The sequence below is a fragment of the Anser cygnoides genome, chromosome 16 (assembly GCF_040182565.1).
Source record: "Anser cygnoides isolate HZ-2024a breed goose chromosome 16, Taihu_goose_T2T_genome, whole genome shotgun sequence".
Lineage (NCBI taxonomy): Eukaryota > Metazoa > Chordata > Aves > Anseriformes > Anatidae > Anser > Anser cygnoides.
The window spans coordinates 15,550,604-15,565,950 of NC_089888.1; the positions used below are offsets into that span (position 1 = coordinate 15,550,604).

Here is a 15,347-nt window from a genome sequence, read left to right on the forward strand (position 1 = left end):
CTCATAATCCACGAGGAAATGGTTGGCGACCTGCTACAGCACTTGGATGTACGCAAGTCGATGGGGCCGGATGGGATCCACCCGAGGGTACTGAGAGAACTGACGGAGGAGCTGGCCAAGCCGCTTTCCATCATTTATCGGCAGTCCTGGCTATCAGGGGAAGGTCCCAGTCAACTGGCAGCTAGCAAATGTGACGCCCATCTACAAGAAGGGCCGGAAGGTTGACCCGGGAAACTATAGGCCTGTCAGTTTGACCTCAGTGCCAGGGAAGCTCATGGAGCAGATTATCTTGAGTGTCATCACACGGCACTTGCAGGGCAACCAGGCGATCAGGCCCAGTCAGCATGGGTTTATGAAAGGCAGGTCCTGCTTGACGAACCTGATCTCCTTCTCTGACAAAGTGACATGCTTAGTGGATGAGGGAAAGGCCGTGGATGTGGTCTACCTTGATTTCAGTAAGGCTTTTGACACCGTTTCCCACAGCATTCTCCTCAAGAAACTGGCTGCTCGTGGCTTGGACTGGCGTACACTTTGTTGGGTTAAAAACTGGCTGGATAGCCGGGCCCAAAGAGTTGTGGTGAATGGAGTCAAATCCAGTTGGAGGCCGGTCACTAGTGGAGTCCCCCAGGGCTCAGTACTGGGGCCAGTTCTCTTTAATATCTTTATCGATGACCTGGATGAGGGGGTTGAGTGCACCCTCAGTAAGTTTGCAGATGACACCAAGTTAGGTGCGTGTGTCGGTGTGCTCGAGGGAAGGAAGGCTCTGCAGGAGGATCTGGATAGGCTGGAGCGATGGGCTGAGGCCAACTGTATGAGGTTCAACAAGGCCAAGTGCCGGGTCCTGCACCTGGGGCGCAACAACCCCAAGCAGCGCTACAGGCTGGGAGATGAGTGGCTGGAAAGCTGCCTGGCAGAGAAGGACCTGGGAGTATTGGCTGATAGTCAGCTGAATATGAGCCAGCAGTGTGCTCAGGTGGCCAAGAAGGCCAACAGCATCCTGGCTTGTATAAGAAGCAGTGTGGCCAGCAGGGCTAGGGAGGTGATTGTCCCCCTGTACTCGGCTCTGGTGAGGCCGCACCTTGAGTACTGTGTTCAGTTTTGGGCCCCTCGCTACAAGAAGGACATGGAGGTGCTCGAGAGAGTCCAGAGAAGGGCAACGAAGCTGGTGAGGGGTCTGGAGAACAAGTCTTACGAGGAGCGGCTGAGGGAGCTGGGGTTGTTCAGCCTGGAGAAGAGGAGGCTCAGGGGCGACCTTATCGCTCCCTACAGGTACCTTAAAGGAGGCTGTAGCGAGGTGGGGGTTGGTCTGTTCTCCCACGTGCCTGGTGACAGGATGAGGGGGAATGGGCTAAAGTTGCACCAGGGGAGGTTTAGGTTGGATATTAGGAAAAACTTCTTTACGGAAAGGGTTGTTAGGCATTGGAATGGGCTTCCCAGGGAAGTGGTTGAGTCACCATCCCTGTGGGTCTTTAAAAGACATTTAGATTTAAAGCTTAGTTATATGGTTTAGTGGAGGACTTGTTAGTGTTAGGTTAGAGGTTGGACTAGGTGATCTTGGAGGTCTCTTCCAACCTAGATGATTCTGTGATTCTGTGATGTCCTCATCTGCAGCAGGCAATCAGATGCATTGTTCACAGGCTAGTGTGCACCTGAAGGGCAGCATCTTTCACACTAACTTTAAGGCCGTCATCTGCAAGAAGTCGGGTGGTCTGGCTTACCCAGACCAGTTTGGGCCACTTGGAGCACTGTCCTCATGTCTCCAACCCTCCACACCATGGAGTCAGAGAGGTGTGAGGGGAGGTGACATGCCTGACATCACATCGAGGAGTTAGTGACAGGGTGGTTCCTGCCCCTGAGAGCTGCATTAACCTGCCCTTGTCCATCTCTGCAGGAAGAACTGCATCCTGGCTGATGAGATGGGGCTGGGGAAGACAATCCAGTCAATCACCTTCCTCTCAGAAATCTTCCTGATGGGCATCCATGGCCCGTTCCTCATCATCGCACCCCTCTCCACTATCACCAACTGGGAGAGGGAGTTCCGCACCTGGACGGAGATGAATGCCATCGTGTACCACGGCAGCCAGATCAGCCGGCAGATGATCCAGCAGTATGAGATGGTGTACAGGGACACACAGGTGACTGATGCACACAGCACTCCCAGAATATGTCCTCCAGCTCTGGCTTCCTTTACTTGGGAAGCACTTCACTGCATGTGGAGCTTGTGGTTTATCCAGAGAGAGCAAGATGATATTTTAAGACCCCTTTGCTGGTGTGGGCTGAGAGTGCACAGTGTATAAGTGAAGGACAGGCCCCATTCTTGCAAAAGGGGGAAAATGCACCTAAGTCCCAGCCACAGCTCTTGCCCAGGCCTATTTTTCTGCCCTGAAGTAGTATCTGGTTTGGAGACATGCAGCCAGCATGAAGGCTTGCAGGAACCTGCTCACTGAGTGAGGGAGATGAATCAGGGTGAATCACAGCCAGGATCCAGATTCTAACACTGACATGGTGGCCAGCCTGTGTGGACCGCCAGGATGTTTGACAGTGTCCTGCTGCCTGCAGGAGTCAAGCACTGCATACATTTTATGTCTCCCTAGGGCAACCCTCTCCCTGGGATCTTCAAGTTCCAGGTGGTTATCACCACCTTTGAGATGATCCTTGCTGACTGCCCAGAGCTGAAGAAGATCCAGTGGCGCTGTGTTGTCATTGACGAGGCCCATCGCCTGAAGAACAGGAACTGCAAGCTGCTGGAGGGGCTGAAACTCATGGCCCTGGTGAGCACGTCTTGCCCAGCTTCATGCAAGAGCAGGGTGGGCCAGAGGTGGCCATGCCAAGCAGTCAGGTGTCACTGCCAGCTGCTTAGCACAGGGCCAGAGCTGAGAGCTCGCTGTCTCAGAGGGGAGACTGGCCAAGACCCGTCAGGTCACCGGAGGAGTGCCAGTTTGATGGAGGGCCCTTCGATGGATGGGGCACTGGTGATCTGCAGCCATCACAAACTCTTTTCTGCTGACGTGTAATGAATATTAACCCACAGCTAGACAATTCCTCCTATGTCCTTCGCATCTGTACGCGCTCCCTAGCAGAACACTACTTGGCCATTGCAGCACAGCTTGGGCTGCTTCAGCAAACAGAGGCAACGGCTGGGCAGCCATGCAGAGCATCCTTTCGCTGCCGTGTGCCTTGTACCCTGCGGTGAGCAGGGCTGCCATATTCAAGCTGGTTTCTTAATACTCTCCAGGCACGGGACCAGTCTGTGGCAGGGCTGGGGGTGCAGGACTGTGTGTAGTGAAAAAGAGATCAATGAACTGATCCGGGATGTGGATTTGGATGTCCAGATCCTTCACAGCCCTGGAGAAAGCAGTGTGGCTGTTTGCTGTGCTGAGGGCCATCAGGCATATTGTATCACCTAGCCCTACCCAGCTTTGGTCACACTCAGCTGTAGCTGGACCAAGTCCCCAGAAATTATCAGTCTGATGTTCTGGTGATCTTGCATCTTGTGCAGGCCCCTGCTGGGTTGTGAGTAGCCTGGGCCTAAGGGGAATTGCTGCTGTCTCCCCTTCGTAACCCTCATGTTCCTTTGCACAAGTCCCATGGGAGCCTCTCAGCCGTACAGTTGCCCTTCTTTCATAGCTTGTGAAGCCTGAGGATGTTACCTGTGTTAGGTTTGGCAAGAGGTTTATAGCCTGAACAGTGAGTGGGTGCCCCAGGCTCTGGCACTGCTGGGACAGAGCTGCTGGTGAGCCCTGGGAGGCAGCGCCCAGAACAACAGTGCTCTGATCTGCCAAAGCACTGGGGAAATCTTGCCCACAGGTGTACAGGGGCTTGGGCTTTGTCAGCACCACTGTCCATGTGCCAACACAACCCTGCCGAGGGTCTCATGCCAGAGCAGGGCTGAGCCCTGGGGGCAGTGTGGGGTTCTCAGTGTTGCCCATTCTTGCTGCACAACTAGACTGGGATACATCCTGGGGAGTGTGCTGAGGGCCACATGGCAGTGTCACATGGCAGCAGCTGCATAAGGGCTGGCACCACGGCCAAGAGAGCCTTTCTGGGAGTGCCTGTGCCTACAGGTCACACAGTGCGTTTCTGGGTCTGGAAGAAAAAGGAGCTTTGTGATCTCAGGGCCCCTTGGACCTAGCCAGTGGGCCTGAGCCCTCAACCTGTTTTCTGTGTATACCCAGGAGCACAAGGTGCTGCTGACAGGCACCCCCTTACAGAACTCAGTGGAGGAGCTCTTCAGCCTCCTGAATTTCCTGGAGCCACAACAGTTTCCCTCAGAGACGGCCTTCCTGGAGGAGTTTGGGGACCTGAAGACAGAGGAGCAGGTACCTAGAAGAGTGAGGCTGGTGACTGTTCCTACAGGTCACCGGCACTCCTGGTCACCACGCCAGGCACACACTCGGATATACTTTGTGGAAGTGAACAAGACCCTTCATTGCTTAAAGGTCTGCCCCTTGCAAGGTGCAGTGCTGCATGCCGGCCCTGGGCTCAGCCAGGAGAAGCAAAGTTCTGACAGAGCCCATGGGCCAGTGCTGCTTTGGAGAGAGGAGACCAGCCTGTGCCAAGGCCAGGGTCTGCTCCCTGCCTAGCTCCACACTGCTCCTTGCATGCCTGAGCAGCTCAGCACACCCAGCTTTCCCATCTGGTCTGTTCCCAAGACCAGAGGGTGAGTGAGGAGGTCAGTAAGTCCATGGATCTGTCACCCTGTCAGGTTACCCTGGGGAACCATCCTCCAAAGTTCCCCTTGAGCATGGGTAGTGGGGAGCAGCACGGTCCCCTGGGTTGTCTCATTGCTGTTTAGGTGTCTGGCTTCATCATCCTAGGGGAGCAGGCATGGACGCATGGAGCACCCATCATCTCAGCTGCTAGCAAAGCTCCCAGTTTTCCTCCTCCTGCAGCAGACACATGTACCCAAGGCTACCCACAATGTGCGAGTTCATGGCCCAGGGCCAGCCACTCACACATGCCTGCTCCAGGGGAGCTAGATCCTAAAGTTGCCCTGGTTGTCAGCAGTGCAGTTTCTTCAGGGCCATTTGTAGAGGGTTTCCAGCCTAGAGAGGCTCTTGTGTTGCAGGCCCCTCTGCTGTTGTCGCCATGTGTTTGCCATGCAGGGAGTGAATCTCTGCGCTTGCTCTGGCAGGTGAAGAAGCTGCAGTCCATCCTGAAGCCCATGATGTTGCGACGGCTGAAGGATGATGTGGAGAAGAATCTGGCACCCAAGCAGGAAACCATCATTGAGGTGGAGCTGACCAACATCCAGAAGAAATACTACCGGGCGATTCTGGAGAAGAACTTCTCCTTCCTGTCCAAGGGTGCCAACCAGCACAATATGCCCAACCTCATCAACACCATGATGGAGCTGCGGAAGTGCTGCAATCACCCATATCTCATCAATGGTGAGGGCTGTGCACAGGAGGTGGGGGGGTTATGTCTCACTGCACCGTTCACTGGTCACTGCCTGCAGGGCTCACCCAGCTCTGGCCCTCTTCCTGCAGCGATCTGCCTTGTTGCCCTCATGGGCAGCCCAGCTCTCCTCAAGTGCTGTCTGCTGGTGGGCGCTGCCAGCCTCAGGGTCTTGCCCAGGCTCTCCATGTACAGCTGTTTCTGGGGCATTTTAGAGTGGAATCCTCTATTGCATCCCAACATGGCTTGTTCTGTCAAGAGCTGGTGCCGGCCCTGAAGGAGTAGAGTCACAGGAGCAGAGGGGCTTCTGGAGGTTTCTAGCCAGCCTCCCTAGATCCGATCATTTGCATGGGTTCTGTTCCTTGCATGCTGTTGCCGTGGGCAGGAGGCTGGGGGCAGTTGCACTGCCAGCCTCACCAAGAGCTCACATCCCTTCTCACCTGGCAGGGGCGGAGGAGAAGATCCTGGAAGACTTTCGTAAAACACACAGCCCGGAGGCACCAGACTTCCAGCTGCAGGCAATGATCCAGGCAGCCGGGAAACTGGTGCTCATCGATAAACTCCTTCCTAAGCTGATTGCTGGGGGGCACAAGGTGCTCATCTTCTCCCAGATGGTGCGCTGCCTTGACATCCTGGAAGACTATCTCATTCAGAGGCGGTTAGTACAGGCTTGAGCATTCACCACATTTCCTCCATGTCATGTCCATCCTGCACTGTAGAAACCGTGGAAACAGAGTTGAAACAGCCCGGGGTGGGGATTTGGCTATTCTGTACCCATCCATGTACCAAAGGATCCGAGTTACAAGTTACTGTTGATGGGTGCAGAGACTCCAAACCTGGGCAGTTCTGACCTGGCCATTTTGCAGGGCTCCTGGTCTACTGTGCTAGTCCTAGGAGTGACCAAATGGAGACAGGCCCTTCCTTTGGTCCTAGTTCTGGCTGTCTGCATGCCCGCACACAGCCTGGGGGAAGGAGCAAGAAGGGGTTTGTAGCTGCAGCTAGTTCAGGCCCTGCTGTGACCCTGCTCTCACATCTTACCCTCTTGGACCAGGTACACCTACGAGCGAATTGATGGGCGGGTGCGAGGAAACCTGCGCCAAGCTGCCATTGACCGCTTCTGCAAGCCCGACTCAGATCGCTTTGTCTTTCTCCTGTGCACGCGGGCAGGTGGGCTGGGCATCAACCTGACCGCTGCTGACACCTGCATCATCTTTGATTCAGACTGGAACCCACAGAACGACCTCCAGGTAATGGGCCAGGCTGGGACAGACCGCATGCAGGTCCCTCAGTGTGGCTCCCGTCACCCCTGCCAGCCGGAGAGAGGGGCGCAGCAGCACCTGGCTGCTCTGGCACGGGGGGGTGCAACACTAGGAGAGCTGACAGGAGTGTGAGCAGAAGGCACGCGCCATGGGGGAGGTCACACTGTGGCTGTAAAAGCACAAGTGGGCAACGCTTGGCCCCTTCCTCCTGATAGAGGGGTTGAAGAGAGCAAAGGCTACGGCCTGAGCCCTGCGTCCTTGCCTAGGAGTGCATGGGTCTGATTCTTACTCTGCAGCCAGAGCTGTGCCAGCTCAGCCACAAGTGCTCAGGGAGGGTGCCCTGGGATGTGGGAGAGGACCTGGCTCTGGTGGGTGACTAGCGGTTGCTGGTAAGGGTACCACAAGCCACACCACCCGCATCGTGCTGGGCTCACTGTGTTTGAAGCTGTACCCTCCGCTCTCCCAGGCTCAAGCTCGCTGCCACCGGATCGGGCAGAGCAAGGCAGTGAAGGTCTATCGCCTCATCACCAGGAACTCCTATGAGCGGGAGATGTTTGACAAGGCCAGCCTGAAACTGGGCCTGGATAAGGCTGTGCTGCAGGACATCAACCGCAAGGGCAGCACCAATGGGGTAGGTTGGCTGTCAGAGTGGGGCTGCAGGAGGCTATATGGCAGAGCGCTTCTCCTTCCCCTGCGTCCTGTCCCTCTGCTGCCTGTGTGACAGGGGCAGGCGTGCAGGGCTGTGTCCCCAGGTGGGGATAAAAGCCTCGCATTCAGGGTGGGAAGGACCCCACCTGGGCTCAAACCACACAGCTTTCTGCAGCAATTGGTACTGTCACAAGGACACTGGTCCATTGCCTGGTGACGCTGGCCAACATCTGCCTGTCTCTTGCTCTCCTACCAAGAGCTGAAGAGGGCAAAGCCTGTGTCGCAGCTCTGCTGTCCCTCATGAGAAGAGCTTGTTGGCTATATTAGCAGGCCACCCAGTCCATTGCAGTCATGCAGGGCTGTTCTGAGAGCATTGTGCAGTACTGAGCAGAGCAGAAAAGCAGAATGGAGAGAGGAAGAGGCTGGGTAACTACTGGAGGAAAAGCAAGTGACTGTCACATTGGAGCAGAGACCTGGGCAGGCTCCCAGGCAGTGAGAGCCCAGTCCCACACGCTCACACTGCTGCTCTTCAGCCTGGCAGGCTGTCCCTGTGCTGCCATGGGGCTTGCAGACATGTGCGGTGCTGTGTCTGGGTGACAAGGGCTGAATTTCTTGAGTCCCTCGAGCAGCGTTTTGAAGTGACCTCTGCCATGGCAGCAGGGTGTCTGGGCTAGCTTGGGGCATCTCTACCCTCCCTCCCGGGGCAGAGAAGAGCCTTCTCCCACCATGCCAGTGCCCAGAGCAGCTGGCGCGGTTGGTGATGCATTTGTGTTTTGGACAGGTTCAGCAGCTCTCAAAGATGGAGGTGGAGGACCTGCTGCGGAAGGGTGCCTACGGTGCTCTCATGGATGAGGAGGATGAAGGATCCAAGTTCTGCGAGGAGGACATCGACCAGATCCTCCAGCGCAGGACGCAGACCATCACAATCCAGTCTGAGGGGAAGGGCTCCACCTTTGCCAAGGTGTGCCGTGCTCTTTGGGAGGGAAGGGGACTCCCTCCCATGGCGGCGGGGAACACTCTGGGCAGGGGCAGTGCAGTACTGTTGGGCTGAGCTCTTCCTGCATTTGACTGGAGCTGTGTCTGCCTAGAGGCCAGACTCTTCTGCCTACCCCTCTGTGCCCAGGAGTGAGACCTTGCTGGGACATGGAGGCAACAGGACATCCTGCCTCAGGATGTCAGCAGAGCAGGGAAGAGGGGACTGCCAGCCTGGGCAGGTTGAGAGCTGTGCCAGCTCTTAACATGAACCAGCAATGTGTGCGTACAGCTGAGAAAGTCAACTGTATGCTGGGTTGAATCAAAAGAAGCATAACCAGCAGGGCGAGAGAGGTGATTCTCACCCTCCACTCAGCTCTTGTGAGACCCCACCTGGAGCCCTGCATTCAGCTCTGGGACCCCCACATAAGGAGGACATGGGCCTGTTGGAGCGAGTCCAGAGGAGGGCTGGGAGGATGATGAGAGGGCTGGAGCACCTCTCCTATGGAGACAGGCTGAGGGAGCTGGGGTTGTTCAACCTGGAGAAGAGAAGGCTCCGGGGAGACCTTATAAGAGGCCTTCCGGGACCTAAAGTGGGTTATGGGAAAGCTGGGAAGGGACTCTTTGTCAGAGAGTGTAGTGATAGGATAGGGGTAAGTTGATAATGTGATAGGATAATGGCTTTGAACTTAAAGAGGGTAGGTTTAGATTAGACATTAGGAGGAAATTCTTCACTCAGAGGGTGGTGAGGTACTGAAACAGGTTGTCCAGAGAAGCTGTGGATGCCCCATCCCTGGTCATGTTCAAGGCTATGCTGGATGGGGCTTTGGGTAGCCTGGGTAGCCTGGTCTGGTGGGAGGTGTCCCTGCCCATGGCAGAGGTGGAACTGGGTGATCTTTAAGGTCCCTTCCAATCCAAACTATTGTATGATTCTGTGTGTGGCTGTCCAGGAGGGCTCAGCTTGCTAGCTTTTTCTTTGCCTGGATTCACGTATCCTTTGAGTCAGGCTGGCGAGAAAGCAGAGCAGGGACATTGCTCCAAGTGCCAGTCAGTGCCAGGGTGTGCTCTGTCCCTGGGCCAGCAGTGTGGGCAGATGCTCTGTGCTGAGAGGTGCGGAGCTGCTGCGTGTCCTAGCCAGGGCACTGTGCTGGCAAGGTGCAGGCTCCAATCGCAGGTGGAGGGCTTGGTCTTTTGTTGTGCTCAGGGCTTCTTGCCGAGGCAGCAGGCCTTGATCAGAGCTGGAGCCTTTCCCCAGGGCTGTTGTGGGCAGTCAGGCCCAGGAGAGGATGGATGAATTCAAAGCCTGGGTGAGCTCTGTGTCTGGGAAAACTCACAGGGCTAATCTTGTGCTCATGGCCTGAGCTTATTTGACCTGGAGTCTGTTACCTTCCCTGTCTTTCTGGACGCTGGTGCTGCCTTGGTGTGATGCTTTGCTAAACAGAAATGCAGGTGGAAACCAAGGCTGCCAGCAGTGTGGGAAGGTAGTGTGGTACCTTCAGCACAGCCTGGCCACAGCCTCTGTGGCCAGCCCCATTCTTCTTCTGCCATAGGAGTTGGCTCTGCAGGAAGACCCCTGGGGAAGTGGCAGGACTTGGCTGCTGGCCTCCATAATGCCAGCAGCTCTTTGCTGCCATGCTGCGGGGATCTGTGTGCCCTGGGGTCCTGACAGCCCCACATAAGCAGCCTCCTGCAGCCTGCCCCCTGGAGGGAGCCCAAGGAGCCAGCTCTGTGCCACGCTTGTGGCTGGTGTCACGGGGATGCCACCTGGCTCTCCTCCACTTAAAAGTGGCACAACCCCAGGCTCTGTTTCCAGTGGGCCAGGCAGAAATGCAGAAGATTGGGGCTCAGCTTTCTTTTCTAACAGAGCCCACTGGCAAGTGTCAGTGCAGGGTGTAACAACCTGCTGTACGTATCCCTGCTTGCGCAAGGGGATTGGACCAGATGACCGCCAGAGGTTTCTTCCAACCTTAACCATTCTGTGATTCTGCGTGGCAGCCAGACTGTTCGCTGCAGGCAGATGTGTTGTGGATCTCTGTGGGGGGAAAGCATAGCTGGATGGTGGGTTGTATCCTGTTCACTCATCTTCTCTCACTCCCAGGCCAGCTTTGTAGCGTCAGGAAACAGAACTGACATTTCCTTAGATGACCCAAACTTCTGGCAAAAGTGGGCCAAAATAGCAGAGCTCGATACAGATGCCAAGAATGAAAAGGTAAGATCCAGCTCGTGGCCTGTGTGCCCCACAGCTGATACACAATGCCCCACATTCACCCAAGTCTGGGGGGTTGTTCAGAGGCCATGTGGGTCAGGCTCAGCATCCGAGTTTTCTTGCTAGAAACAAACCACTGTAAAATCCAAACGTGAATAGGAGTAAGGGGAGCCTCCCAGGGATTCTCCTGGCCCGGTGGAGCAAGCAAGGAGAGGCTTGGATTGTGCTGCTCCTTTCTCCATCTGCATTTGCAGCTCTGCTGTCCTGCCTTCAGGCTAGTGATGGGAGCAAGGAATAAAGCCAGGGGGATCCAGCAGGCCCATCACCATGGCTGGGCAAGGGGATGCAGACCGTGAATGGATGCTCCAGCAGTCTTGCCTGTTGCCCCCCCTGGCAAACAGGCTCCTTCACACAGCAACCATGGGGAATGTGGCAGCTGGAGCTCCAGGGAGCTGGTGCTTGGCTTCCCCTGAGCTGGTAGCAAAGCTGCCAAACCTTCCCCATGCACCTCTGGGGGACATCTCCCATGGGCAGCGTTCTTGTTCTCAGCCCTGCCTGCTGTGCCTGAGAGCTGAGGGGATGCTGGTGACTCAGTGCATGTCTGGAGGCAGAACAGACGGGGTCCCAGCCCTCTCCTTCTGCCCAGAGCTGGGCTGCTGATGACATAGATACATTTGGCAGGGTGATGGGAAGAAAAAGAAGTATGTACATACCATTTAATTTCATGTTGCTCCCTCCTGCACCTTCTTGGGAGCCGCCTTTCCTCTTCTCTTTCCTCCCACCTACCTCCCCTTCAATATAAATTACACCACCTTCAGCACAGCAGCTTGTCCCAGGCATTTCTGGGAGAGCCAGGAGTGTAATTCAGAGCTGAATCAGGTGCTGAACGTCAGCAGTTTGAACCCTGACAGCCTGATTTTCAGCCTGTGATTGTTCAGGATGAATTTTGCGCTGGCCAGGAATTACCTCATGTGTGCAGACAAAGCCACGTGGAGTGAATTTGGAGCAGATATCCTAGTGGCAAGGTGGTGACCAGCCCCAGGGCTGGTGAGCCAGTACTGGGAGTTGTGAACAGAGCCAGGGAGCAGCATGGTGGACTTACTGTGCCATGATAAAGGGCAGGTGTTTCCACCCACACCTGGATGTGTTCTCCTCTATGCCCCTGTAGGAGAGCTTGGTCATTGACAGGCCCCGGGTGCGGAAGCAAACCAAACACTACAACTCCTTCGAGGAGGACGAGCTGATGGAGTTCTCTGAGCTGGACAGTGACTCAGATGAGCGACCCACACGCTCACGGCGCTTCAATGAGAAGACACGGCGGTACCTGCGGGCTGAGTGCTTCCGCGTGGAGAAGAATCTGCTCATATTCGGGTGAGTCTCACCTCCTCCTTGAGACAACAACCACAGCCCACTTCACAGATGGGCCTCCAGCTGCCACAGTCACTTTCCGTCCATCCGGAGCAATGAATGCCTGAAGCAGTGTTCCCGTCTTCAAGCAATGACCTCCCTAGTGGGACCTGCATTGTTAGGATCTAAGCAAACTTTTGGACTGGAAGGAGAGTTAGGGGGCAAAGCACGAGCTGGCAGTCAGGGCATCCAGCATCTGCTCCTCCCTCTGGCCTGTTCAGTCCCGTGCAAACCTCTTCCCCATCTCTGCTCCTATAATATGGGGGCATAACACCCCTAATCCTTGGGAGCTGTGCCATTGTGTGAGCTTGTGGAGAGAGGTGCCAACGAGGTCTCTAGCTGCACAGGAGCGTTTAATGTATCTCTGTTACTGCTCTTTCAGCTGGGGACGTTGGAAAGATATCCTGACCCATGGGCGGTTCAAGTGGCACCTGAATGAGAAGGACATGGAGATGATTTGTCGGGCCTTACTGGTCTATTGCGTCAAACACTACAAAGGGGATGAGAAGATAAAGAGTTTTATCTGGGATCTCATCACGCCAACAAAGGACGGCCAGAACCAGGCTCTGCAGAATCACTCAGGTATTGCGTGTTCTCTCTGCCATTGCACCAGTACTCGCCACCAGTGTGCCTGTGTGCAGGACCAAGGCTGCACGATTGAAAGCAAAGCTGTTTGAAACAGCCAGGAAGCACTTGTGCTCTCTGCACAGAGAAAGTGGCTGCCATGGAATTGGCCTCTCCACAGACCTCAGACAGCATCAGGGGCTGGCTAAGTGGGGGAGGACATTTCATGGCTCCCAGTGCCTGTTTGGCTCTGGCTGGTGCCAAACAGAGCCTTGTAGTGGGAGCAGAGATGCAACCCTGCTTTCGGAGAGGGGGCTACAAAGTTCTTACTGGCTTATGAATACTCTCAGGGCTTTTCTGTGCTGGGGGACATTGTGCAGTGAGCTCGTGGGGCGTAGGTGACCACGTGAACACGTTGGATGGGATAGTTATGAGGGTTTTTACTCCACTCTGAGTGCAGAATTGCCTGGCTGATCCTCGGGGCATCACAGGATGCAGAGTGGATCATCACACAGGGACCTACCTGCTTGCTGGTCAGTCCAGTGCTAAAGCTGATGTTGAGACTGCCTGGCGCTGCCTGTGGCTGCCCAGTGCCCTGACTGTGGCAGCGAAAGCTGGCGATGTAGTCTGTGCAGCTGTCTCATCCCTGGTCACCAGCTTGTGGTTCTTGTCCCTGACACTGGTCTGCAGTGCCTGTCCCCGGCGGTGGAGGCGCAGTGCTGCTGGTTTGTCCTGAGACCTCTGCAATGCAGAATTGCATTGCAAGGCGACGCTGCCTTCTCCAACTCCATCTGTCTAGTCGGACCCTTTATCTCATGTTTGCATGTGCCTTCTCTGTTCAGAGGACTAGTACATGTATTTTCCAGCGTGTGTGATGTCTAAATACCCCACATATACCAGATGTTCAGATTTTAATTGCATCTGGATGCTGTTGGGCTGAGGCCCCTAGTTTGTCCTCAGCTTCTGATAGGGTCCACACACAGCTCTTGCCCTGCTCTCCTGCTGCCCCTCTTTCTCTGCCTGGGGAATGGGGCACTGCAGACTCACCCCCATGCCTGCATTGCAGCATATGCTCTCTGTAGGCATTTCTTGCAGCACAGCATATAGACGTAGATGGCATCATTCAGCCACAGCGGTCTTTGTCTTTAATGGTACGAAGACAGAGCCTGTGCTGGCTCCTTGGACCAGCTGGTGGGTTGCAGCCTGGGACACATGGTCACTGCCCGTTCTGTGTCAGAGGACTCCACCGACTGAGTAGCACAGTGCCTGCGTTGCGTGACTTTCAGGAGAGGTGAGTTGGGCTGGGCGAGCTGTTGGGGGAGTCCTTGGCACTCCTGCAGGGTGGTCAAGCCCCACGGCTGTGTGCTGCTTTGCTGGGCACTTGGTGATGTATGGCACAAGGTGAGTGGTAAGGACAGTGAGCCATGCTGAAGCCTCACGCTCTTCGACCTGTTTGAAGATGGTGGTGTGCAGGTGGAGCACCTCTGGAGAAGTGCTGTTGCTGAGCCCCAAGGGCATGCCGAGCATTACTTGGTGATCAAACAGCATGGTGCAGCCTCAAGACCCTCAAAAGAAGCTCAACATGAGCTGGCAATGTGCGCCTGCAGCCCAGAAAGCCAACTGCATCCTGTGCTTCATCAAAGGAAGCGTGACCAGCAGGGTGAGGGAGGCGATTGTCCCCTTCTACTCCACTCTTGTGAGACCCTACCTGGAACACTGTGTTCAGCCCTTGGGACCCCAGCACAAGAAGGACATAGACGTGTACTAGTGTGACTCCAGAGGAGGGCCACGAAGATGGTCAGTGAGCTGGAGCACCACTCCTGTGAAGACAGGCTGAGGGAGTTGGGGTTGTTCAGCCTGGAGGTTGAACTGTTCAGCCTGAGGGCTCTAGAGAGCTTATAGCGATTTTCCAGCAACCTAAGGGGGGCTACAGGAAAGCTAGAGAGGGACTCTGTCAGGGAGTGTAGTGATAGGAGAAAGAGTAATTGTTTTAAACTAAGAAAGGGTAGATCTAGATTAGATGTTATGAAAAAATTCTTTACTCAGAGGGTGGTGAGGCACTGGCACAGGATGCCCAGAGGAGCTGTGGATGCCCCATCCCTGGAGGTGTTCAAGGCCAGGCTGGATGGGGCTTGGAGCAACCTGGTCTGATGGAAGGTATCCCTGCCCATGGCAGGGGGGTTGGAATTAGATGATCTTTAAGGTCCCTTCCAACCCGAGCCATTCTATGACCCGACATAACCGTTTCCTTCTGTCTGGAAATGTCTGTCTTTACAGTGTGAGGTCTGAGCATGTGGCTTTCAGTGGCTTTCTCGAATCACTTCTTGCAACGTGAGCCACTACAGCAGTGCTGCCTGTGCTCTTGCCGTGCAGCCCTGCCCATAGCAGCACTGGGTCTGAACTTGAGAGCATGGTGGAGAGCAGAGCAAGAGTAAGAAATGAACTGGCTGATACGAATGGGCTTGGTTTAGGTAATGCCAAGTAATGAACAAGCTGCGGTTTCAGTGAAGGGTCAGTAATGCTCTACTGAAAGAGTAGAACTGTAATTGATGCATTTGGATATTTAGCAGAGGAAAGCAACCTGGAGCTTCTCCATCAGTTCCTCAGAATGGCTTTTCCCAGCTGTGGAATCTCAGTTTTCTTGACCAGGGGAACAACAAAACCATCTACCCTAACCACAGGAGATGGGGGAGAGCAGAGCCTCCAGTGCAGAGCAAACATACATCAAGTGCTGCTGTGGCTCTCTGAGGAGCCTGAGGTCTCCTGCTTGCAGAGAGCTGACCAGGCAAGATGTGCTCCAGGTGCCCCAGATGTGCAGAAAGCAACAGAATGCCTCCAGCCCCTGTTAGTTCCTCCTGCGGACTGTGCCTTGTCAATCCTTTATCAGTGGGACT

General features: G+C 55.1%; 1 protein-coding gene across 12 annotated transcripts in view; it reads left to right on the forward strand.

Moving 5' to 3' along the window:
* CHD6 (chromodomain helicase DNA binding protein 6) overlaps window positions 1-15,347 on the forward strand; it is a 90,450-nt gene that overhangs the window by 50,118 nt on the left and 24,985 nt on the right. For 9 of the 12 annotated variants that reach the window (XM_066978315.1, XM_066978309.1, XM_066978317.1 and 6 more), the window contains 11 exons: window positions 1,892-2,135; window positions 2,595-2,771; window positions 4,176-4,319; window positions 5,135-5,390; window positions 5,845-6,055; window positions 6,449-6,644; window positions 7,123-7,287; window positions 8,086-8,265; window positions 10,375-10,485; window positions 11,651-11,853; window positions 12,272-12,474. In XM_066978315.1, the coding sequence (XP_066834416.1) occupies window positions 1,892-2,135; window positions 2,595-2,771; window positions 4,176-4,319; window positions 5,135-5,390; window positions 5,845-6,055; window positions 6,449-6,644; window positions 7,123-7,287; window positions 8,086-8,265; window positions 10,375-10,485; window positions 11,651-11,853; window positions 12,272-12,474 (2,090 nt within the window). The remainder of the gene's footprint in view (window positions 1-1,891; window positions 2,136-2,594; window positions 2,772-4,175; window positions 4,320-5,134; window positions 5,391-5,844; window positions 6,056-6,448; window positions 6,645-7,122; window positions 7,288-8,085; window positions 8,266-10,374; window positions 10,486-11,650; window positions 11,854-12,271; window positions 12,475-15,347) is intronic. The other 3 variants (XM_066978310.1, XM_066978314.1, XM_066978320.1) reach the window with 1 other exon arrangement.